This window comes from Oryx dammah, unplaced genomic scaffold, assembly GCF_014754425.2.
Source record: "Oryx dammah isolate SB20612 unplaced genomic scaffold, SCBI_Odam_1.1 HiC_scaffold_11081, whole genome shotgun sequence".
Lineage (NCBI taxonomy): Eukaryota > Metazoa > Chordata > Mammalia > Artiodactyla > Bovidae > Oryx > Oryx dammah.
In genome coordinates, this window is record NW_024080475.1 from 285,026 (window position 1) to 311,962 (window position 26,937).

Genomic DNA, 26,937 nt, shown 5'->3' on the forward strand with positions numbered 1-26,937 from the left:
AACACAATAAAATATAAACATTTTAAAACTATAATCTATTTCTAAATATAGAATTTAGCCATTTTGTGGTGAGTCAGATACTGCTTTGAAATCTTTCATGGTTACCATAAGATCTAGCAGTCATACTCCTTGGCAATTACCCAAAGGGATCGAGAATTATCCAAAGGGATGTGAGAACCCACACAAAAATCTACACACAAATGTTCATGGCAACTTCATTCATGGTTGCGAAAAATGGAAGCAATCAAGATGTCCTTCAACAGGTGAACAGATAAATGAATTGTGGTATACTCATACAATGGAATATTATACAGCTTTAAAAAGCAACAAGTTATCAAGCGATGAAAAGATAAGGAGGAATCTTTCTCTTAGATGCATATAAGTTAAAGAAGTCCATCTGAAAAGACTACATCATTATATGACATTCTGGAAAAGGCAAATGTGTGGAGACAGAAAAAGATCAGTGGTTGCCAGAGGTCTAGGGTGATGAAGGGAGAGATGTACCCGTGGAATACGGGGACTGTTACTGTCTGAAACTATTCTGTTTGAGGTTATAATGGTAGCTACCTGTCCATGTATTTGATAAAACCCAAAGAACATGCAATACAAAGAATGAACTCTAGTGTAAACTCTGGACTTGATCTGATAATAAGGTATCAGTGTCGGCTCATCAATTATAACAAATGTACTACATCAATGCAAAACAGTAATAATATCAGAAACCATGTGTCTGAGGAGGGATGAGGGGATAAGTATGAACTCTATATTTTCTGTTCAATTTTTCTGTAACCCAAAAACTGCTCTAAAAATATGCTTATTAATTTTTTTCAATAAATGCCACAGAATAGCACACAGTAATGTTCTGAAGATGTGTGCCAAGGGGTCTCAGTTGTGCCCATCTCTTTTAGACTGCAGCCCACCAGCCTCGTCTGTCCATGGGCTTCTCCAGGCAAGAATATCGAACTGGGTGGCCATGCCCTCCTACAGGGGGTCTGCCTGACCCAGAGATCGAACGCTGTGTCTCTTACATCTCCTACATCGGCAGTCAGGTTCTTCACCACTAGTACCACCTGGAAAGCCCTTTTGAAGATGAACAATTATTAAGTATGAAAAATAAAGCTATCAGATTAGTTTTACTCGCAAAGCCAATTCAGCAATAGCTTTCAGATATTATTGTTCTTTACAACACAATGATACCGAAATATTCCACTGTGTCCTTCCTTTTTCCTTTTTTTTCTTTTTCATCAAAGAAAACTTTTCCTACAAAAAAATATTTAGCAAATTCTCTGGAAATAAAAGTCTTCTGCCCATGTACTTTGCCACCTCATGATAAACAAGTTTGTTTTCACCGGAAATCTGCTTTGGAGGCTTTTGCAAAAACACACCACACTTGTGCTTTATAACAGAGAAGGAAAGCGAAGGTTGGAGGTCACATTCTAGTTGCAGTGAACACATGGGCCACTTGGCTGCTGAAAGCTTGGCAGTTTTCAGAACTACAATCAGGAGACTCTTGATGGAGAAGAAAACATAAAGAAATCAGGAAAAACGAAGAAAAATGCTAGAAACAGTAGCAACCAACTCTGCAATCTAGTTCTTAGTTGGTTTTTATGTTTGTGGATGCGTGTGTGTGTGTGTGTGTGTGTTTTCACACATGCATCCACTGAGAAACGTTTATTAAATAGGGAGCTAAAGGAAATACACACAAAAGCCGCTGGGCATGGTTTCTTCTCTCTTTGAAAGAAAAACCCAATTCGTTCTAAGCTTATTTCTTTTCTTATTCAAATTAGATTTAAAGGGTCATAAGCAGGGTTGTGGAGCTTATCACCATCACAACTGAAAAACAAGTCCAAGAAAGCCTTATCTTTGAAGTCACAAGAGAATTCCCTTGTGCTGAAATAAAAGGTCACGTTAAAAAGCAGCAATTGTAAGAAACACAAGATTCTGTGTCCTTTGTCACCCTTAATTCAAATGAGTGTCCTGTCGGCAGCGTCTTCCGAATGGCAGGTCCACTGCACTACCCCTCTTGTCAGCATCAGCTAACACTCACAGCCTTTCCAAGATGCACGAGCGGGGCCTGCAGGACAAAGGAGCCGGCCAGCGCCTGGAGTCACATCCTGCTGCTGACCAGCACGGGGCACCCCCTGGGGAATTCAGCAGGAGTCCCAAGCACAATACAGCCTTAGTGAGCAAAGTCAAGGAGACAGACCCCAGACAGAGTCCACTTGCTAGAGGAAGCCTGCTTGTCTTCAGCATCCATCACCTTCAAGGATTTATCTTCAGCTCAACTTTATAACACAGAACATGCTCAGGTTTCTGTAGCCCCAATATCTCAGCAACTCAGATTAAAACCGGCCCTCCCCTGCCACCAACTCCGATGAAACCCTGTCCTGCAGGGCAGCACTGAGCTGTACTTTCCCTTCATTTGCAATGAAAACACGGTCTCTTTAAAGGAGCCTGCACTTGCCTTTAGGTTACTACTCACCTAACCCAGATAAGCCTGTTCTCTGAGTCACATTTACTTTCAAAGCTCAACTCAGACAAGGAAATAGAGTAGGTGTGACATGCCTAAATAATGTGTAGATATGTGTTTAAAAAAATTCATCTCTTCCACATAAAAATGAGGACCGACACACTCATAAAGACATCCCACAACGCCTCTCCCCAGTCAACCTCCTCTCCCCTCTAGACTTCCCGTCTCAAGAGGGAAAGCAGAACAGGATGCAGCTAACAAGAGAACCAAAGAGAAAAGGGCTGAAGATGGACACGGTAATAAAAGAGACAGTACAGGGAAAATAAGGGCCAGAAGCCTCTGACTGAGGCTCTCTTCCCCTTTTTTTAATGTTTTTGACATAGAGCACTAAATGGATTTTTCCAGAAAAATAAAAGTAGGGTAGTGATGGTGTTGAAATCAGCAGTACGGTATGGCTACAATTTACAGAATGTGTCACTTTGTGGGGTTTTGGAAAGAGAAACAAACAGAGATAAAAATGACATCTTAGGGAAGTCAGTTATGAGTTCTCTGGACTTTGGGTGGTGGAAACAGAGTTACTTCCTCGGCAAGACAAGCACAGCCACACTGCTGGGGGGGGGGGGGGGCGCGAGGAGCCGAGCACCCTGTTCCCTACTTGAAAAATATTTCCAGTCAGGAGAGAGTCACGTGCGCTGTAACTGACCTAAATTCTCCCTGCTGCTACTATTCATTCTCCCCTCCTTTCACATTATGATTCCCTGCATAAGCTTTATTCTTCATCAGTTCATTCAGAGAACCCTAGCTTTGCTCTAAAATTTATTTTAAAAGCCACAATGTTTTTAGATTTGTATCAGATGCAGCTACTAAGCTCTAGAAATTTTGTTTCAAACTTTCTTGAGCCGGAAATGCATTCACAAACAATACAATATTCCAGTGTATCTTACTGCTACTAACGATAAAACATACAGAGAATCTGCTCAAAACCATTTTATCTGCATTAAGATGCAAGATCTTTGATGACGGTTAAGTTCACGCCAGTAATTATTTCTAGCAAGATCCACAGATAGAAACAACAACAGCAAAAAAAAAAAAAATCCTGAACATGGGATTTTAAAATATGAACGTATTCACTTGCAAACTATTCTCCTTTACCAATAATCCTTTAAAATTTTCTTTGAAATCTCTGTTATTGAAAACTGTCAGTTCAAAACTTTTAAAAAATGACATGGGATTTGTTGAAGACAAATCTGGAATCCACACTGCCTAGGCAGAAAAAAGCCAATGAAAAAATATCTCCCTAAAACCTTCCATAACTTAAGAAAGCAGAACCGGTGTATGCATGTCTATATATTCTAAGAAATGTGGCCTTTGCATTACTGATACTCAGTATAATCCCTGTGCCCAACAACTGTTGAATGGGTAGCTGTGTAAATGAAAACCTCTTGGGTAGAACAGATGCCTCTGTTATTCCCTTTGCTCATCTGAAAGATGAGTATAAATGTTTCTTCACAGCTTTTCTTTACTTATTGGAAGTCTACAGGGACTTGAATCTCAGACTCAAAATCTCTCTCATGTGGTAATTCTATTTCCTTCATAACATATTTTTTGTTCAAACTAGAAAAAAAGCAGAACAGTTCATTACTCTTCAAAAGTGCTTTTATCTTGAACTGAGACTAAAACCATCTTCAGCTGATTATACATACTTCTTTGGACACTCCAGACATAAGCCTCCACTCAACATTATCTTCAGAGGCAAGTATGTCATAGGGTAAATGGTGCTGATCAAGGATGTATCAGAACATCTCAAACGAAACTGTGGTTTCCATCAACCCTGAAAACACCCGTGTTCTCACAAGAGCAGAGCCTTGCCCAAGGATTCACAAAGAGGAACAGAAAATATGGTATCAAAGATAACAGCAGACAGGCTTCTCCTGTATCCACTAGGGAAGTCAGTGTGGTTAGAGGCTGAATGACAGCGGGAAGACCTTGCTCTGCCTCTGATCAGCTGCATCACTTTGGGCAAGCCTCCTGGCATCAAGCTCTATACTACAAAATAAGTGGTTTGGGGCTAGGATCTCCAAAGAACATTTATAGCTCGCATAGCTCTAGGATCTAACTATCTATATTCTATAATCTGATATTTAAAGAGACTGCTCCCTGATAACGCAGTGGAAAATAAAAATACAGGACACTTCCATTATCTTTGTTTCTGGGCTTTTTCTTTTTTTTAACTATGCTAATACCTCTGCTTGATTTATTCTCACTTTTTTTGTGGTTTGACACACTCCTTTCCATTCTTCAAACCCTTATCCAAAGTTTCCTTCATTGATAATGAAGGGAAAATGAGTCATTCCCTTCTCTATGCTGGGTAGCAGCTACCTCTGTTAATATTGATAATATCATGGGCAATGATATCTATAATCCTTATATATTAATATCCTTGGGTACAGTTCAGTTCAGTTCAGTTGCTCAGTCGTGTCTGACTCTTTGCAACTGTTTTGCCCAGAGTCCGAGTCCCCAAAACTAAGAGAATAAGACATCCACAGCAATGCAAAAGCATAAAGGGGTTTATTGCTAGCTCGAGCCAGGGCTCCTGTCACATCCAACACAGTGGAGTAGAACAAGAGCCCCGAGCCCAGAGTTTCAGCAGTATTTATAAGTTTAGAACAAAGACGGGGAGTTGGCAAGGGTTTATTGGCTGCAGGGGTTTCCTGGTATTTACTATTGGCCACTTATCATCCCTCTGATTGGCCAGAGTTATCATCTCTCTGAAGCCCCGGAAGCATGACTCAGGGATTATTTTTGGCCTAGTGCACCTCTCTGAGCCTGTCATGGCTCTGGTGAGGTTGTAACAGCGACCGCATGAATTGCAGCACACCAGGCCTCCCTGTCCATCACCATCTCCCGGAGTTCACTCAGACTCACGTCCATCGAGTCCGTGATGCCATCCAGCCATCTCATCCTCTGTCGTCCCCTTCTCCTCCTGCCCCCAATCCCTCCCAGCATCAGAGTCTTTTCCAATGAGCCAACTCTTCGCATAAGGTGGGTACAGAGGGCAGTAAATAGTGCTATGCACAAGAGGAGTGCACACTGAGTCACAGCGTAATGAATGGACTATCACACGACTGCCATCTCTGACTATTAATGATACCAATACAATGTCTGTGAAGACAAAATGTGTACGTAACAGTGAACAGCCATCTCAAAATGATGGCAAAGCACAGAAACAGACAGTTAAACAGCAAAATTAACAGGACTTAACTTTATGCATAGAGGAGCTTCTAAAGTTACATCAAGGATTATATACATACATACATACAAGGGACTATTACTCAACCATTAAAAAGAATGAAGTAATGCCATTGTAGCAACATGGACAGATCTAGAGGTTGTCATATTAACTGAAGTAAGTCAGAGAAGGAGAAACATTATGACATCCCTTACCTGTGGAATCTACAATGAAATGATACGAATGAACTTATTTACAAAAACAGAAAGAGACTCAGAGACTCAGAATGCTCTTATGGTTGCCGAGGGCCGGGGGAAGAACATGGGTAAAGAACCCTCAGGGAGTCTGGGAGGGACATGTACACACTGCTGTATTTAAAATGGATAACCAACAAGGAGCTACTGTCCAGCACATGGAACGCAGCTCAGTGTTATGTGGCAGCCTGGATGGGAGGGGAGTCTGGGGGAGAACAGATACATGTATTTGTATGGCTGAGCCCCTTTGCTGTTCACCTGAAACTATCACAACATTGTTCACTGGCTATACTCCAACATAAAGTAAAAAGTTTTTTTAAAAAATTTAAAGAAAGATTAGACAACATTGGGACTATTGAGCCATTAGGCAGTGCCCGCTCCAGGTCTTCATACCTAAAGCAATCCAACTTCAACGAAGTTTACCCCATGAGGAAATGTTTACTCTTAAAAGAAAAACCTGCATGATCCAAGAACGATTTCCCTTTTCATGTAGTCCCAAAATGAACTTCACAGAACCTCAGAACATGGCTTTGCTGCTTGTGCTGCTATTGTTTTTAGGGCCCGTCTCACTGAAGCCGTGATTGATGTGATCAGACCAAAAATACGCAGAAAGCTTACAAACTATCACAGGAAAGAAAGTGAAAAAGTGTTAGCTGCTCAGTTGTGTCCAACTCTTTGCGACCCCACAGACTAGAGCCTGCCAGGCTCCTCTGTCCATGGAATTCTCCAGGCAATACTGGAATTGATTGCCATTGCCTTCTCCAGGGAATCTTCCTGACCCAGGGATTGAACCTGGGTCTCCTCCGCAGGCAGATTTACCTCTGAGCCACCAGGGAAGTAGATCACAGGAAAAAATAAGTCAATTAAAAGGGTCCAGTAAATAATTAAAATCATTTCTGACTCAATCATACATGCTAATGAGATCTTGGGGCAGGATGAATCAATGGAATTTTCAGTTAATCCCAAACCACAATTAATTGCAAGTTAAAAAAAAAAAAGACTGCTCATTCCTCAGAATGGTGGTTCTGAAAGAACACTGGGAAGGTCTGATTCAGCTCCTGTGCCCTCCCTCTTGGTGGAAGTGCTAATGAGCCACGGAATGGCTACGAGGAAGCCAGGGAGATGGAACAGCAAGTGTCTCCCAGCTGCACCACACAAGCTCTTACTGCTCCTCCTCATGCTGCATGGCCTCTGACTTCCGGCATGAAAAGTCCCTGCTGAGTAGACCCTTCACTCTGTTTTGTACCTTTCAGATTCACCCTGCACAACTGTGACTGTGTCAAACCCCTGTTTAAAACCCTCAATGGCTCCACGTTGCTCTCAGAATAAAACTGAAATGAAACAACATGACCCCAAGATCTGTGCCACGTGGACCCCACGTCTTCCTCCAGACATCGCTCCTTTCGTGCTATCTTTATACACCAGTCTACTACACTGAGTTCCCCAAAGTCCACAATCTCCCAGGTCCCTACCGTCAGCCTTTATACTTGTCTAGAATTCTCTGCCCCTCCACAACACATTAGCAGGGGGACAGGTGCTGAGAAGTGGCCACTGGTCCACGATGCTTGTGTCTGAGTAAGTCTGTCCAGTGCAAAACTGAAATAAAATGTCCCCTTGGAGAGACCAGCTAAGATCTTGTTCTCCAAGATCGCTGTCAGTAGCGAAAGAACTAACATTTTCAGCTCCATCTCCCAGAGCATTTGTCTTCAATCCAAACTTGAGTGACTAATAAGGGTTATTTTTTTACTGGATCCTGTCAAATATTGATGCCTGAGCTGCATTTATCTACTTGTGTTTCTCCCCCATAGTTCACGAATATCTGTGATACCACTAACCAAGTTTACTTCCACCATCATTATATTTTCAGCTCCTAGAAGACTGCCGGGCACACAGTAGGAACACAGTATCTTTCAATCAATATTTATTTAGTGAGTAAATGAATGAAAAAACAATATCACAACCCAAACTCTTCAGCATTGATTAATGCCTCTAGAGGTTCAGTTCTTATCAGTTTCTAGCCAATTCTTCAGAAATAGTTAAACTCTTAAACTGCACATGAAAACAATTTTTATTTAGTTAATTAATCTTTTGACCTTAGGTTGCTGTTTACTTTTATTCAATGATTTATTAGTCAAAGATAAAGTAATATAATTAGAGTCACAGAGTCATAGTACTTTATTAGTTGTCTATCTGGAAAATGAACTATGCAAAAACCATACTAAACTGATTTCTGTATAAAAGGTGCTGAGGTAATTTAAAATGATTCTGATTCATTCACTGAGGTATTAGAAGATGTTTCTTTCCAAAACCATGATAACAGTTGCTTTGAAGCCCTCACATGCACTAAGAATTAAAACAGGCTATTCACATTAGAAAATTCAGTGATTTAGACTTTTTAATTCAGTCATCCAATTTTAATAAATCATCTTAAGATACTTTACACTTCTGCTTTTCACCAGTTTGGGGGTTTTTTACTTAAGTTTCTAACTCACTGTCTGTGGTTTATAATATGATGTCTCTCAAACTAATTTCTTATGTCAAAAACATCCTTTTGTTTACTGCAAGTAATTAAATAAACCAAATGTTATAGTAGGACATTGCAATTCAGAACCAGAGGTATGTACCACACAAACTCAGTAAGTAAAGGTTTACAACAAGGAGCACCAACTATTAAAAAGGCTTGACTGTGTATAGGTAGAAAGAAGGGTAATGTGGTAGTAAGCTCCATTGACCAAATCCTGCCACAAGTCAGGGACGAGGCATTCACATAGAACCCACCACTTCTTCTCATCATTGTGACCCTATGAGTAATGCAGAATAGCCACAATGAGAAGCTACAGCTCAGAGAACACCACCACGTTACACAATCTGCATGGCCAACAAGCAGAAGTACCTAGACTTACAAAACAAAACAAACAAACAAAAAAGAATGGAGGTGGCCAAAGTACTGGAGTTTCAGCTTTAGCATCATTCCTTCCAAAGAAATCCCAGGGTTGATCTCCTTCAGAATGGACTGGTTGGATCTCCTTGCAGTCCAAGGGACTCTCAAGAGTCTTCTCCAACACCACAGTTCAAAAGCATCAATTCTTCGGTGCTCAGCCTTCTTCACAGTCCAACTCTCACATCCATACATGACCACAGGAAAAACCATAGCCTTGACTAGACGGACCTTAGTCGGCAAAGTAATGTCTCTGCTTTTGAATATGCTATCTAGGTTGGTCATAACTTTTCTTCCAAGGAGTAAGCATCTTTTAATTTCATGGCTGCAGTCACCATCTGCAGTGATTCTGGAGCCCCCAAAAATAATATCCACATAAAACCAAGTGTTGGTAGTATTTTATTTAGTATTCTCTCTTGAGAGTGCCAAGTGTTATTAAATAAAATAAGCAACTTACTGCAATGCTTTGAATTTAAAATAAACAATAAAAGCCTTATTGCGCTTTAATAATATCTTGGAATGAGGGGTTTAAAATTTGCTTGATGAATGCATTCTATACAGACGGACTTCACATGTTCTGATTTTTAAGATCATCCCTAGACATCTTTGGAGCAATGTCTTAATCTTTACTCTAGCTTATTCCTAATACTATATCCTATCCATAAAAGCCATAGCCAATCAGTTTATCACTAAGAAAACATATGACCACACTGTGCATTGGTTTTGAAAAATAAGACCAAGGGCTTCCCTGATAGGTCAGATGGTAAATAATTCGCCTGCAATGCAGGAGACTCCGATTCAATTCCTGTGCCAGGAAGATCTGATGGGGAAGGGACAGGCTACCCACTATAGTATTCTGGCCTGGAGAATTCCATGGACTACAGTCCATGGGGTCGCAAAGAGTCGGACACGACTGAGCAACTCTGACTTTCACTTTCTTTCATCCACAGTTTCTTGTATGATAGACTTAAAAAAATTACGACTAAAGACTTGGTAAGACAAACTTACTTTCACAGTTTCATGTATGTGTGTGTATGTACACACTCACGTATGTTTATACGTATTGAGTATTATCTCCTAGTCTGACATTGTTAAATTATTTTAACCTGTTGTTGTTGTTTAGTCACTCAGTCCTGTCTGACTCTTTTGCGACCCCATGGACTGTAGCCTGCCAGGTTCCTCTGTCCATGGATGTCCCAGTCAAGAATACCGGAGTGAGTTGCCATTTCCTTCTCCAGGGGATCTTCCTGACCAGGGATCAAACCTGTGTCTCCTGCTTTGGCAGGCAGATTCTTTACCACTGAGCCACCAGGGAAGCCCTTTATTTTAATAGATTGCGTCATTTATTCTTCTGAACTTCAGGTAGTCCAGAGTGTTATTATTCCGTCTACAAATAACAAATAAAATAACTAACTGAAGCTCAGGGAGTTCAGATCACCTTTCCAAAGCAGTGACTCCAGGAACTGAAAACAGACTTCTCTAAATTAAAAAATGCAAAAAAGTGCCATGAATTTGCCACGAAAGTTTATTTATTCAGATTCACTTAGAAATTAATGAATTGGAGAATATAAAATTCTATTCAAGTTGATTTCAAAAGTAAAATAACATAAACTTTTTTCCTCACCATTAACCCATTTGGGAGAAGTTTAAACTTTATATGCCTCTAAAAGAGTCCTTATGTCGGGAGAAATTACAAATATATATGACTTGTAAAAAAAGAAAAAAATTCTCTACTCATATTTTATATCATAGTAGAATTTAATACCAAAAATTAATTACTCACCTAGAAAAATAAAATAATTATAGCTCTTCTCAAGATAGCACGGTCAAGTGCAAAATGTCCTGAGTCTTTGTTGAAAATAAAACCTGAGTATTTGCCGTCATTGTAGCAAGTTCAATGAACTTCTTGTTATTGCTGGATATGTTTGTCTTTGTAACCCAAGCAATGGTACCCAACAACTTGGCACTTAATCATTTTAAAATTAAAAGATTAAGTCCACTGAAAGCCTAATTATGAAAGCTGGAAGAAAAAAATAGGAGAAAAAAGGAGTGCAAATAATTTCAAGCTTAGTACACAAATAAACCTTGGAAAGGAATGCTTAATTAACTCTATGGTGTTGTTCTCCAAGGAAAGAATATTCATTTTCCCTAGGAAATTAGACTTTTCTGTAGTTAGATATTCAAAGACTAAAGAAACTTAATTGAGATTCTTAAAAGATAGTAAGCAGGACTTGTTGCTATGACTCCAACAACCAGCACGCAGCTTAATCAGCACCCATGGCAATCACTGAGAGGAAATGGCTATTTTAGTTCTTAGTTTTACTTCTAAAGATGCAGGGATCAAAACTGAAATTTGACCTAGAAGCTGTCATGGTTCTAAAGCTGCATGACAAAAGGTTTGGCAAGTGTTAATAAGAATAGGAAAACAACAACCAACAAAGCAGTCAGATTTCTCAAACCTCAAGACAGTAAAGTGCAGCAGACGAGCCAAGAGCCTAACAGCCAAAGATTACACCCAATGCCGTGATGGGCATGCTCACTGCTCTAATCTGTTGTCAGTGATCAAAGACGAGATGTCTTCTCATACTGAACACCCAGTAAATAAACAGTGAGCTACAGCCACTGGGATGGAAGAAGCAAGCCAGTGACCAAGAAAACAGAAGGACAAGCTGGACCTGAGGGCAAACAGCTACTTGCACCTCAATTCTGCCATCTGCACAAGAACTGAAGGATCAGGGTCAAGTCTGCTGGTGCTGCTGAGCAGTCAGAGGTAGAAACACACTGCCTGAACACACCTGCACCCAGAGTTTCGCCCACATGGAGCTCCACATATGGAGAAAGCCGCAGTAGAAAATGACAAGACATCCTTACAGACACCCAGTTAGTCTTTGGAAATCCACCTATCCAGAACTCTTTAATTATATAGTGTTTCATTTTAACTATGTTGCTTTGGGTCAGTCCCTTACACAGAAGATGGGAGAGAACTGAATGAGTCTTTCAACCTCAAGGATACAGTCTTCTTCAAAGATTCAAAGGGAGGGGATATATGTACATCTGTGGCTGATTCACTTTGCTGTACAGTAGAAACTAATACAACATTGTAAAGCAACAATACATCAACAAAAATTAATTAAAAATAAAATAAATAATGTTTTAAAATAATAAAAAAGATTCATCATTTTGAACTTTAAAAGCCAAAGTAAAGCAAAAAAAAAAAAAAAAAAGGAAAAAACAGAGTGGCAAAAAAAAAAAAAAAAGAAAGGAAATAGAAAAAAGGCCCAGAATTAGTGCAGCCTACAGGTCAGAATGTGAAACTTAAGGTGTTAAGAAAAAGGATCTTTCTTCTCTGCCCTTCATCTCATATCATGCACAATAAGTATAAAGATATGAAAAAAGGAGACAATATTGCATAATGCTAAATATTTAGGGATTTAAAAAACTTTTAAATCCTCTCATTATCATTACTTATCACATTCTTTGGTATCAAAAGTTTCAATTTTTTAATTGTCAACTTAATTTGAATAGCATAATTGTCCACTAAGTTATAATCTGTAATTAAATACAGTGAATTATTTCATTCATAATTAAGTGGATGTCCTAACATCTCTGAGTCAAATTTTTATAAATGTCTGATTATATCACACAGTCAATGGGAAACCGGATCTTAAGAGCTTGTTTTAAGGTTCTATTTTCTGGGGAGGGAATCTAACTGCATACTCTTAGTAAAACACTCTTTCATCCGGAAAGTTTGCCATCTTGCACAGTTTCTAGGGAGGACCACCTGGGTAGCAGGAACTAACAGAGCATTCCTCTGGACAGGTAGATCCACACAGCAATCCTGAATCCCTTGGGCTGACCTAAGTCATATCAGATCATCCTTATACTTATTGATGTGGGATATATGAAGTTTAGTTCATTAGCAATTGCCTGAATTGAGAATATTTTCAGTTTGTTTATGTTTGTTCTTGATAGCTTCTGTTCTCTCTCTCATCAGAATACCACCTTCCGGTTGGTATTCTAACAGAAAGTTTCTCTTCTCATTATCTCTTCTGATTCCTTCCTTTCTGCTACATCTGTAACTAAATCTGATAATTTCCCTATCGCTCCCTGGCTGAAAGGCTACAGTTGCATGCTCTTGCATTAGAACCATTTTCTCAATCCTTATATGAAGACTTCCACCTATGCTGCAGTGATCCAGGTTCTTGGACAAAAGAACATTTGCAAAAGGGTGCTTGGGGTTCTGGGCCGTGACTGAATGGAAGAGGAGTAATGATGCTTATGCTAAGGCTGAAGCTCCAATACTTTGGGCACCTGATGCAGAGAATCAGCTCCCTGGAAAAGACACTGATGCTTGGGAAAGACTGAAGGCAAAAGGAGAAGCGGGCAGCAGAGGATGAGATGGTTAAATAACATCACCTGACTCAAGGGACATAAATTTGAGCAAACTCCTGGAGATAGTGGAGGACAGAGGAGCCTGGTGTGCTACAGTCCATGAGGTCACAAAGAATCGGACACAACTTAGCGACTCAACGACAATGATGGGCTAGTGCAGAGGGAAATCAAATGAGGTAGCCAGGGCTCAGAGGACAATGAGTGAGTTTAGAGGTGGAGTGCCAGAGTGAGGGGCAGAGGGTGAGATGCTGTGACCAGCAGACCCTGCTTCGCCCACTGCTGGGCACCATTCTCAGGTGTTCTCCATGATCGGAAGCCCTCAGAGGGTACAATGGGAATCACACCCTCCGGAGTCTTGCATTGTTACTGATGCTGTAGCAAGACTGGTTTTAATTTAGACACTCAGCAAATCCCACTTAACAACAAAATCCAGGCGTGAGTTATGAGAACCTGTGTGTGTCAAGGGAGGGTGGGGAGGGGGGAAATGACTAATCCCGAAAGGGTTGAAAACACTCATGAGATCTGGGGGACATCACAGAAGAGCTGACGACGTGTTCTACAAAGGAACAGGAGTGGCAGGAAGTCAGTCAGCTGCAGCAGTCAGTCAGAGAGCGAAGCAGACAAATACCCTGAACATCAAAGAGGCAGACTTCCATGAGGGTGGCACCCCACGTCCCAGTCCAGAGGTCATGAGGGGAGGGGGAAAAATTCATAGCAGAGAGCCAGAGCGGGGAAGCAGACTCAGGTGGGCCCCGAGCACGCTCAGCCCACCTCCTTGGCTCTGGCCACACCTCCACCCCTCCTTCTGACAGAATCACACACGCCCAGGGTCCCGCATTCAGAAAACCTCCCTGGATGAATGCGGCCTCCATGGGTCTCTTCCATTCTGGACCGATGGCTTTAGCAGTCATTACATTAGTCCAGATCTCCATTATCTAATTTTCTCAAATTCTTGGATGGTTTTCTACGCGTGTGACTTTTGTATCTCCCAATTGATATGCAAGTACTTTTTAAGCAGAAATGAGAATCTGGGCTTTAGTCATCTTTTGCTGTCATGATGTGTAGAAGGGTGAGCATGCTTGGTCCAATCAATATTAAAATACACCTGAGAGGCTGCTGGTATTGGAAGGAGTACTCTTTTTAGTTTTTTACTTTCTTAAATTTTTTCAGCTTTGATGAGGTATAATTGACAAACTTGTATATATACATATGTGTGTGTGTGTATTTAACATGGTGATATAGATAAACATTGTGAATGATGACCATGATTAAGTTAATTAACACATCCATCACCTCACAAAGTTACCTCTTTTTCCATGGTGACAAGCTTAATATCTACTCTCTAGTAACTTCAAGTATATAATATAGAGCATTATTTTACTATGGAAGTGTTGGTGCCCTTCAGTTCAGTTCAGTTCAGTCACTCAGTCGTGTCCGACTCTTTGCGACCCCACGAATCGCAGCATGCCAGGCTTCCCTGTCCATCACCATCTCCCGGAGTTCACTCAGACTCCCATCCATCGAGTCTGTGATGCCATCCAGCCATCTTATCCTCTGTCATCCCCTTCTCCTCCTGCCCTCAATCCCTCCCAGCATCAGAGTCTTTTCCAATGAGTCAACTCTTCTCATGAGGTGGCCAAAGTACTGGAATTTCAGCTTTAGCATCATTCCCTCCAAAGAAATCCCAGGGCTGATCTCCTTCAGAATGGACTGGTTGGATCTCCTTGCAATCCAAGGGACTCTCAAGAGTCTTCTCCAACACCACAGTTCAAAAGCATCAATTCTTCAGTGCTCAGCCTTCTTCACAGTCCAACTCTCACATCCATACATGACCACAGGAAAAACCATAGCCTTGACTAGACGGACCTTAGTCGGCAAAGTAATGTCTCTGCTTTTGAATATGCTATCTAGGTTGGTCATAACTTTTCTTCCAAGGAGTAAGTGTCTTTTAATTTCATGGCTGCAATCACCATCTGCAGTGATTTTGGAGCCCCCCAAAATAAAGTCTGACACTGTTTCTACCGTTTCCCCATCTATTTCCTATGAAGTGATGGGACCAGATGCCATGATCTTCATTTTCTGTTGAGTTTTAAGCCAACTTTTTTGCTCTCCTCTTTCACTTTAATCAAGAGGCTTTTTAGCTCCTCTTCACTTTCTGCCATAAAGGTGGTGTCATCTGCATATCTGAGGTTATTGATATTTCTCCCGGCAATCTTGATTCCAGCTTGTGTTTCTTCCAGTCCAGCGCTTCTCATGATGTACTCTGCATATAAGTTAAATAAGCAGGGTGACAATATACAGCCTTGACGTCCTCCTTTTCCTATTTGGAACCAGTCTGTTGTTCCATGGTGGCCTTAGGTACAATGATTCTGTGATAATGATAATTTTAATATGAGGCAATGAGGTTGTTGTTATGGTTCAGTTGCCAAATCATGTCCAACTCTTTCCAACTCCATGGACTGCAGTACTCCAGGCTTTCCTGTACCTCACCATCTCCCAGAGTTTGCCCAAGTTCATGTCCATTGAATCAGTGATGCCATCCAACCATCTCATCCTCTGTCACCTCCTTCTCCTCCTGCCCTCAATCTCTCCCAGCATCAGGGTCTTTTCCAAAGAGTCAGCTGTTCGCATCAGGTGGCCAAGGTATTGGAGCTTCAGCTTCAGCATCAGTCTTTCTAATGAATATTCAGGGTAGATTTCCTTTAAGATGGACTGGTTTAATCTTGCAGTCCAGGGGACTCTAGCACCATAGTTCAAAAGCATCACCTCTTTGTCACTCAGCCTTCTTTATGGTCCAGCTCTCACATCCATACATGACTTCAAGAAAGACCATAGCTGAGACTATACAGAGCTTTGTCAGCAAAGTGATGTCTTTGCTTTTTAATACACTGTCTAGGTTTGTCATAGCTTTCCTGCCAAAAAGCAATCTTCTGATTTTCATTGGTATTTTTAAATTGTTTTACCTCCTTTGAGTTTAGTTATCACTTTACTTACCTCCCAGTTAAACAGGATGTATGTATCATGTTATATAAAAGGAATTTTATTAAGGTAATGCTGAGAAATGGTTGAAACTAAATAATAACACTCAGTAGTGATCTCTACTTCATTTATTCCTAAGGAACCAATTACTTAAAAATTGTGCCCTTATATTAATAGTTGCTCTGGATTTTTCTTTAGAGACTTCTCACCCTGAGTTTAATTTCTCATCTATAATTAACAAACAACATTATATTCTTCTTTGTAAATTTTTCTTTTGGAAGGAAAGAATCTATCAAACAGTGACAATAACTGATCTTTGTCATACAAAGATATACGTAGCATCTCATTATGAATTTCTGTTCTTTTTGTACTGTTTCATAGGAAACCTGAAGCAAGACTGCAGAAAACCCCCTTAGTATCCAACGTTCGTTATTTGTGCTTCAAATTTAGACTGAAGTAGACAGCTGACTTATCTCAATAACTGAAAATGTCCATTAAAATAAATACATTACTGTGTATCATTAGATTGGCCAAACAGTGCGTTCAGGTTTTTCCATAAGACAGTTAAGCATACAGTGCATGACAGAGGATAGCAGGAGGTGAAGCTGGAGAGGACCAGTGGGGCAAGAAGAACCGTGCTGGCATGGGTTGTTTGGATCATCATGTGGGGTGATTTGGGAGGAGACCAAAGAGGGGAGGTGACTGGCAGTGGGAAAACCACCCACATCGAGGCTGGAGCAGGTGAGGACACAGGACGAGACAGTGTGGGCTTTCAGACGTGTGATGACATCCACTCAACAAGGCCAGGCATACTGGAGTCATCAAGAAAAATAAAGAGAAGGAAGAGGGCAAAGGAAGAGAGGAGGGAGCCAGCCAGACTCAGGAAGGAGAATTCCATTTTGCAGGCGTTGAGATTGAAGCCTGCAAGGGGGGCAGCTGGGTGGACATAGCTGACCCTTGAGCACATGGACCCAGATTTATGTGCACATAGGTAACGCTTGACAGAGAAGGCAATGGCACCCCACTCCAGTACTCCTGCCTGGAGAATCCCAGGGACAGGGGAGCCTGATGGGCTGCAGTCCATGGGGTCGCTGAGGGTCGGACACAGCTGAGCGACTTCACTTTCACTTTTCACTTTGATGCATTGGAGAAGGAAATGGCAACCCACTCCAGTGTTCTTACCTGGAGAATCCCAGGGGAGCCTGGTGGGCTGCTGTCTATGGGGTCGCACAGAGTCGGACACGACTGAAGCGACTTAGCAGTAGCAGCAGCAGCAAGTAACACTTGAAATCCTGAGACAGGAGATCATCAGTTATTTTCTGGGGGAGAGTTACCGTAAACTGGTGCTCTCCAGGCTGAGACGTGACTGGTAGGATGGACAGAGGAGCTCAACAGAGACTTAGGCTGAGTCTCAGCAAGGCCCAGGAAAGGCAGCAGCACGGGGCTCAGCCAGCTTGATGGGGGACGGAAGCTTCTGGAAGAGCTAGTTCTCCAGGCTTCATCCTCAACACTGGTTGAACCTCATGTGAGAACTGCAGGTCCACCTCTCAAGCCCAAACTTTCTGATCTCAAATCTTGGCAGTGGGACCCACAAACCGGTACTTAGCATATTTTCCAAGTTATTCTATTCAGTCAATAGCCTTAGAGGCTCTAGAACAAGATGTCTTACAGAAACAGCCAGAGATAGTGATTTTACCATCATTATAGAGTTTGGGTCATCTCAAATATTGTAGACAAAGTAGTGAGTGACTATTCTGACAGGTTGTCTTAACAAACTAAAGAAGAATTTAATTCCATGTCATCTTACCTTCTGAATTCCTCAGGCACTCTTCCAGTCCTATCGGTTATACAGGTCAGGCCTTTAACTCCTGTTGAGATGTAGTTCTGTCTGTCTGCCATGTCATGAGAACTGGGGACAGAGTATGTGGCTTCGGATTATCTATCCTCATTCCCTCACCTCTTGTCAAACAGTCGAAAATAGAATGACCTCAAATCAGTCAGGTTGCAACCATCAGAATCTAATTCTTTTTTAAGGCCTCTAAGTTTCTAGGTTGAAACTAATTCTGTCCTTGACTTTAAACCCATCTCATTTACCCTATTTTTTCTTTGTTTTTCAATCATCTAAGGAGAAAGACCTATATTTTTGTAACCATAAATGTCAGCTCTCTTTCCAATTAAAAATAGTAAAATGAGACTTACACTTAAAGTTTTAATAAGCTAAAAGTTACATATTTAATTTAGAAATGTATCTTTCAAAAAAAGTGATAGTTAAGACTATACTTATTTTTAGTTGCACCATACCAACTGCGTATTTCATACAGTCAACACATTCTTGAAAAATAAAGCAACCTTCTGAACTGTTCACTACAAAACATTTAGTTTAGTGTGACAAGAAGATATTGAATAAAGGATTTATACATTTCAATTTATGACAAACTCCAACTTAAGTAAAATAAACAGTAATTTACAATAGCCTTAGAAACTTCAAATTGAAATTAAAATAAAGAAATACCAACTGATTATATTTGAAATTATTCTGAGCAGAGCTTACCCCAGCACTTTACTAACACACTTCCACCCAGGCATGAATTTCCACACTCAAATGTTTTCCTGTGAAACTAGTGTGACTATCTGGATGTCTTTACAGTTTTCACGAAAGCGTCGATCCTTTATCATATGTGATTCAGAAATTTGCTGTATGACACAGGGAACTCAAACCTGGTGCTCTGTGACAGTCAGATGGGGTGGGAAGTGGGAGGGAGATTCAAGAGGAAGGAGGTATATGTATACCTATCGCTGATTCATGATGATACGTGGCAGAAATCAACATAATATTGTAAAGCAATTATCCTCCAATTAAAAAGTTTTTAAAATAAAAGATCAAATTTTCAGAGGTCAACCTGATGATGTCTCTATTGTGAAACACATCTATCAGGCATCTCTTTTAGGAATGAGCTCAAGCAGCTGGCTCCCTCAGGTCCTTCTCTCCTTGAACAGGCATGCTCCTCCCTTGACTCTGACTATCCCCAATGATTTCTGTGAGCATTAGCATGCAGCAGAAGTGGTGCTCTAGAACCTACGACGTTCTAGGAGGTCTTGCAGCTTATAGAGGTCTTGCAGCTTCTGCCTAGGTTTTTTCCTAGAACACTTTTCCAGGGATGTACCCCCTTGGAACCCAGCCACCATGCTGCGAAAAGTCCAAGCCACTTGCAGGCAGCCCCACCTGAACTCCCAACCTGTAGCGAGCATCCACCGTCAGCTACAGGTGGGAGCCGCTTTAAGCGACCAGCCCAATCAAGTCTTCAGATGCCTGACCCTCGGCATATACTGAACTGCAAGACAGGAGACCTCAGATAAGAACTGCTCAGCAGTAAAGTCCACAGAACCATAGAGATAATAACAAATTGTTTTAATTCACTAGTTATAAGGATACATGGTATGCAGCAAAGATAACCAAAATATTAGTTTATCTTTCTCTGCTCAGGATCAAACTTTTATAATCTTCTAGGGAGAAGGTGGTGGCACCCCACTCCAGTACTCTTGCCTAGAAAATCCCATGGACAGAGAAGCCTGGTGGGCTGCAGTCCATGGGGTGGCTAAGAGTTGGAAACAACTGAGCGACTTCACTTTCACTTTTCACTTTCATGCATTGGAGACGGAAATGGCAACCCACTCCAGTGTTCTTGCCTGGAGAATCCCAGGGACGGGGGAGCCTGGTGGGCTGCCGTCTATGTGGTCACACAGAGTCGGACATGACTGAAGTGGCTTAGCAGCAGCAGCAGCAGCAGGGCATATAACATACTAGCGGGCTTCGCAGGTGGTTCAGTTCAGCTCAGTCCAGTCGCTCAGTTGTGTCCAACTCTTTGTGACCCCATGAACTGCAGCAAACCAGGCTTCCCTGTCCATCACCAGCTTCCAGAGTTTACTCAAACCCATGTCCATTGAGTCAGTGATGCCATCCAACCATCTCATCCTCTGTCGTCCCCTTCTCCTCCCACCTTCAATCTTTCCCAGCATCAGGGTCTTTTCCAGTGAGTCAGTTCTTCACATCAGATGGCCACCGTGTTGGAGTCCCACTAGTGGTAAAGAACTCACCTGTCAATGCAGGAGACATAAGAGACACAGGTTCAATCCCTGGGTTGGGAAGATCCCCTGGAGGAGGGCAGGGCAACCCACTCCAGAATTCCTGCCAGGGAAATCCCATGGACAGAGGAGCCTACAGTCCTCTGGGCTCCTGTGGTGGGCTACAGTCCATAGAGTCGCAAAGAGTTGGACATGACTGAAGTGACTTAGCACAGAAAAGCATGTAATATACTAGAGGCCAACTGACTCTTAAAAAGTTTCAACTAGTCGTTTAGCATCTTTAAAATATTCTTGGTTTGTTTCATGGAAATAGCTCAAGCTTATCTTTTTACATGTTTTTATTAATTATTACTAATTATTATTAAATCAAGATCTGAGCTACACAAATGTATAGAATCATGAACGACCCTTCATCAAACAAAAGAAAAAACAGGATCCCTAACGTCTGCATAATCCACCTAAAGATTATCATTTGCTTCTCCGACTTCAAATCCTGCCTCTCTGTACCTTGTTCATAACTACTTCTAGGGGGTCATACTTTCCTGAAGAAAAAAAAGTATGAATTCGAGATGATACCACATGTCATTATTCTTGGCTTAAATTTGCAAATAATTTTCAGATCCTTAACCAAGATCCTTTTTACGGAAACCGAACAACATCAAAATATTTCTGTCTGATGTTCTCCTCTTGTCAAAATTCGTGGACTCCTAGATCTAACACTGCAAGTTAGGATGTCACGCTTCACTGTTCTAATTTCAGGGCACTGAACATGTAAGGTGGTTGATATTTCTCTTCTTGCAGATAGTGTTTTTCCTCCTTCCCTTTCCCTCAACCAGCCCTCCACATACCTGTTCACCTCCAAACAGGTAATTTATTACATGGATTTACTGCTCACCAAAGGTTGGTGACCTTCTAACCTTTATTTTCCTTCTTACTCTTATGCTCTGATTAATTTCTCACTGTATGTTTCCAATTTACTGACATATGTGTTAACATGTTTAGCCATCACCATTTAATTGACATCTCAAAAACAAAATTTATCTTCTGTCCAAAGCATCTGGAAAATAAACCATCTGTTTTATTCTTTAAAAACTCTATCAAGGGATCTACTATATCCCCAATCCTCAAGGTTTCAAATCTCCAGAAAATGCTTCTTATTCAATCTCCTCTTTATCACTTAATTTCCTAATTTTAGACTTTTAATTAGAAATATCATTCATCCATCTTTCTTTCTCCATTTCCATTAGTGCTACTATTTCACCGCAACTGAACTAGACATGGACCATAACACTTCAGGATTACTGAGACAACTGGTTCTGCCCTAATTTATCCTTTATCTTAAACAACACTGCTCAATTTGTCTTCCTCAAACACTAATTTCACTACAATTCCTCTCTACTCAAGAATATTCCATGATTTCCTCTTTCCTATTATATACACTCTAAATTCCTCAAGTTGCTTTTGAAGGCTATCCAAAATCAAGTCTCATCCTGCCAACCCATTCTGTCAATCGTGTCTTATTGCTCCCTGAAATTCTTTCGGCTCTTCTCAGGGATCCATTACTCTACGTGGAATACCTGTCTCCTTCCTAAATCCTTCACATCCCTTCAAGCATCACCAGGTTCAGAGTCACTCCCTCCATGAAACTTTCCATAATATCTTCTGTATAATGTTCAACACCACTTTTTAAATACAACAAGGAACACTGAGTGATGCGGTGAGAGGAGAAATTTAAAATATTCCCCCACCTGTCTCACACCAGAGCCTGCAATTTCATAATTAGTGACTGTGCAGGTTCAAGTCAACCTTGCAGCTAAAAAATAAATATTCTTACCGATGAGTCAGTCCCATACTTTTTCAGTATGAAATATTTCATCATATCTTTTGTGCAGAGCAAAACTTGGGGGCAGAGAGGAAGCCCATTGCATACCTTGATAAGCTGAAGGCATCACTGAGAAAATAAAATAAAAGGAGGAAGCAAGGGATACTAAACCTCAATTTGCCTGCTTAGCAAATAACTTGTTTTTTGTTTTTTTTTGAGAAATAGCCTTGTGCATTATACATATAACTATCAATTATTCAGAATATTTTGATTAACCAATTACTTTCATTCTTCCATGATGCTAGACAATGGATTTCTTCTTCTGAGTCAAGCAAGAATTGATGGCTATATTCACCCCCACAGCACCATCTTCCTTTCTTGAAATGATACATTTCAGTTGTCATAACACCAGGAAAAGATGGACTTACCCTGCTGGCACAGTCAGGCATTCAGCTACACTGCTTTCCCCCATATCCTAGCAATTTGGACTCCAATGCTAAATCCTCACCCCCCTACTACCTCTAAATAAAAGAAGTGCAAAGTAATGAAGTTCTGTGCTTTTCACAAGTGAATTAAAAGATGAGGAGAAAGATGACCTTAAGTGACCAAGTGTTTTCTCTCTCGTTTCTGAACAGATTTCCTTCCTTCCTTCTCTCATGTTGCCCGCCCCTCCTTCCAGGGCTCTTGCTATGTGTGGACTGCGCGTCTGGGTCTCTGTCCTGAGCTCTGGCCTCAGACCCTCACTCCCAGACCACCCATTCGTCCTTTCTTCTACCGCCCGGCCCGCTGGGTTCTCACCAGCTTCCTCAACCCACTCTTTCCTACTCGCCATCTGACAGCTCCATGAGCTTTTAGTGACCTCAGTCACAGTAAGAAAACGCAGTCCATTTATGGCAGAAAAAGGAACAGACAAATTTCAGCTGTCAGTTTACAGGTAGGATAGAGAAGTTCTAAGAGTCAGAGACCAAACCCAGTCTGATCAGAGGGGTTCAGGGGCTAACCTCACCTCCTCTCCAGGAGAACACTCTGCTGTAACCTGAGATCCTGTCTAATTTGTTGAGGTAAAAGCCAAGACCTACCTTCTTCATTATAGTTCGGAAACGCAAGCTGGGGAAATAATTAACTTCAAAATTATGTGCACCTTACCCTTGGATAGATAGTCCACTCAAGCTTAAGGTCACTCTTCCTGGAGGCTTTATGCAGTATACAAAATAGCATCTTACGCTTTCAGTGAAGTGAATAGATTACTTCACTGAAAGTCAATTATGTTGGTTTTTCCATTTATGAGAGCTTTTCCTATGTGTTATTCTAAGAAGAGTTTATATGACCATGTACAACAAAAGAAAGAAAGAGCCTGAAATTCATTCTGCCATGCTTGGGGGAAAAAGTGTTTTATCTTTCCCTTTTAAATGGAACATTTTCCTTCTGTTTCAGAAAACTTTTTAAAGACAGCTCATGCTGCAGATCATTTGCAAGACTAGTTTATTCACAGGCCCTTAAAAATAGGACTTTTTAAAACTTTTCCAGAGTCATGCAACAGACTATGAATGTCTTGACCACAATTAACATTCATAGGCAAAAATGTCCTCAGCTTTCTCTGTCCTCCTTTCTTCTAAGTTGGCCAGCGTCTATAAACTCCACCGATTAGCAGTCAGAGCACCCCTACCCCTCGAGCCTGTGGGAACTTAGGAATTTCCACCCGAGCACGTCAATCTCCAAGGCCTCCTTCACTCTGGAAGAAATCCCTCACAACAAAGGACAAGGGAGAGGCCGGGGGAGGGGCGTAATGGACTTGGCCGAGAAGAAACGAGAACACTAGCACTGAAGGGTCAGTCCGGGCTGCCCGCCGATCCCTAATCAGCACGAAAAGCGGCCGCGCCGGCGGCTCCTTGGACCGCGCCTGCGGGATGCGTGGTTCCAGCCCTCCGCGCCCCGCGCGCGGCTCCGAGCTCTTCTCCCGGGACGCCACCTCCTCCGGCACCGGTCCCCGCACCGGGTTCCCCCACCCCAGCCACTCACACCCAGGTGCCGCCCCTAAACTCCAAAGCGGAAGCGGGGGCGGGGGGCAGTCGGTCTACAAACTTGAGCGGAGCAGCGCGCGCGCACCCCAGCGCCCTGGGACCTGGACCGGGTCGCACCCCACTCCCACTGGCCCGTCTCACCCCGAGGCAGGTCAGCCTTCAGCCTCAACTTGCAGCCTTTTGCGCAACGATGGCACTCGGTGGAGGCGGAGGCTGGAAAGTGTCCCTCCTCGCCCTGCCCCGGCACCTTCCAGCACGCAAACCCGTGCGAGTGGAAGTTGCGCGAAGTCCCCACTCCCCGCGCCCCGTCTCAGCTTGCTCCTGGGGCGCACGTGGGGACAGCCCCCCAAGCCTCGAACTCTGCGCCCCCCGCGGCGACCCCCTCTGGACCGCGGTCCTCCCCCGGCGCCCACCTCCGAGTGCCACCCCGTTCCCGCCGCCTGGCTCCCGGAGAAAAGTCCACAGGCTGTTGGGGGGAGGTGTGCAATCCCAGGCCGGCCGGCCGACACCCGCTTTCTTCCCGAGGCCGAGCCCCGGGGCGCCCCGCGGGCTGCACACTCACCCATGGCGCCGCGTCCCGCTGCCCGGCGGCCCCTCCAAGCGCTGGCGGCCGACGCAGCGCGGGCCCGAGAGCTCCGCGCGCCTCTCCTGCTCCGCGCCGCGCGAGTGACAGCCTCGCCCCTCCCAGCGGAGCCGGCTCCCGGGGCTCCTGGCACCCGGCGGCCGCGCAGACCCCTCCCTCTTCCCACCTGCTCGGCGGACAACTGGCTGTGGCCTCGAGGTTCCCGCCGCTCCCCTACCCGGCCCCCTTTCCCGCCCTGATCACGTCCACTTGGCCGGCCACTTGCAAACACCTCCCCCTGGAATACGTTGAATACACATTACACGCTCGCCCCGTCTCGGGGCACACGGATGACCTGGTAGCCAAGATCATAACCCGTAACCTGGAAACCCTAACCAGGAAAGCTGATTCCAGAGGAGTTTGATAGGATGATTTCCCTAAAAATCTTCTCTTGCTTTCAATATACTAGTTTTTCCCTTAATAACAATGTTAAGGTAACAGGAAGAGAAAATTCTCATGAATTTATATCTCTCTTCTTTCTTCTATGTTACATATGTTCGTTTCTATAACCTGGCAAGGCTGTAAAGTCCCTCCCCACCACACACACATCACAATATGCAAAAGTCACCTGGAAAATAAATGACTCAGTGCAAGGACCAGTAGATGCTGCTGGAAAAGCACTGGGCTTGCCAACTGGGAGGACGAGGTGGTGGTTCCTGCTCTACTACTAACACAAGGGGACTCAGTTTCCTAATTTGTAAAATGAAAGATCTGGAAAAAGTGATCTCTAAGGTCCCTTCAAGCTAAAAAAAAAAAAATTATATAATTCTTTGGGTTATTGGCCTAGTTTCTTACAGGATTCATACTGGAGAGTTATTTCAGTAAGTCAGTCCCCGAAGTGTCTTAAGCTACTTTTTCATACAGGACACACCCTAAAATACACAAATCTATGCCATAAACAGCAGAAGAATGAAATAAAGTGCATGGTTACTAACTTCCAGGAACATTGCTAAATAATGGAGAAGACAATATGAAAAATAATTTAAGAGCATGTTTGGCAGAAAAACATGAAGAAATGCTGAGCACACCATTAACATGGCACAGAAATGTTTGCACAGCTATTCTTCACGTGATGGAAGAGACACACTCCTGGAAGGATACTGCAAATGCATTTCAGTTAAATGGAAATAGAAAGTTGTTCTTATGGGTGGGGAAAGGAAGTAGTTGATAACAGTGTTCAATATCCCGTTGAGAAATGCATCACCCTTCTGGAAACTGACTAACATGAGCTGTGACTGCAGCAAAGAATAAACTTATACTGGATCCAAGAAAGATAAATGATGAATGTTTGGAGATTAATTCATAAGTACAGCTTTTGGGGACAACCATGATAGTGTGGTCACTCACCTAGAGCCAGACATCCTGGTGTGTGAAGTCAAGAGGGCCTTAGGAAGCATCACTATGAAGAAAGCTAGTGAATGAAGGTTATGGAATTCCAGTTGAGCTATTTCACATCCTAAAAGATGATGCTGTTAAAGTGCTGCACTCAATATGCCAGCAAATTTGGAAAACTCAGCAGTGGCCACACGACTGAAAAAGGTCAGTTTTCATTCTAATCTCAAAATAGGCAATGTCAAAGAATGTTCAAACTACCACACAATTGCACTCATTTCACATGTTAGCAAGGTAATGGTCAAAATCCTTCAAGATAGCCTTCAACATTACATGAAACAAGAACTTCCAGATATACAAGCTGGATTTAGAAAAGGCAGAGAAACCAGAGATCAAATTGCCAATAATTGTTGGATCATAGAAAAAGCAAGAGAAATCTGGAAAAACATAGATTTTTGCCTCATTGACTACACTAAAGCATTTAACTGTGTGGATTCTCCACAACAAACTGTGGAAAATTCTTAAGGAGATGAGAATACCAGACCACCTGACCTGCCTCCTGAGAAACCTGTATGCAGGTAAAGAATCAACAATTAGAACCGGACATGGAACAATGGATAGGTACCAAATTGGGAAAGGAGTAAGTCAAGGCTGTATATTGTCACCCTGTTTATTTAACTTATGTGCAGAGTGCATCATGTGAAATGCCAAGCTAGATAAACCACAAGCTGGAATCAAGATTGCCAGGAGAAATATCAATAACCTCAGATATGCAGATGACACCATCCTAGTGGC

The 26,937-nt window shown here is 42.3% G+C and overlaps 1 protein-coding gene across 1 annotated transcript in view; it reads right to left on the reverse strand.

Annotated features, from left to right (window-relative positions):
• LOC120860529 (neuronal membrane glycoprotein M6-a) overlaps nucleotides 1-24,807 on the reverse strand; it is a 251,228-nt gene extending 226,421 nt beyond the window's left edge. The window contains exon 1 of the mRNA XM_040236350.1: nucleotides 24,751-24,807. Coding sequence (XP_040092284.1) covers nucleotides 24,751-24,754 — 4 coding nt within the window. The 5' untranslated portion in view covers nucleotides 24,755-24,807. The remainder of the gene's footprint in view (nucleotides 1-24,750) is intronic.
• Nucleotides 24,808-26,937: the final 2,130 nt, after the last annotated feature.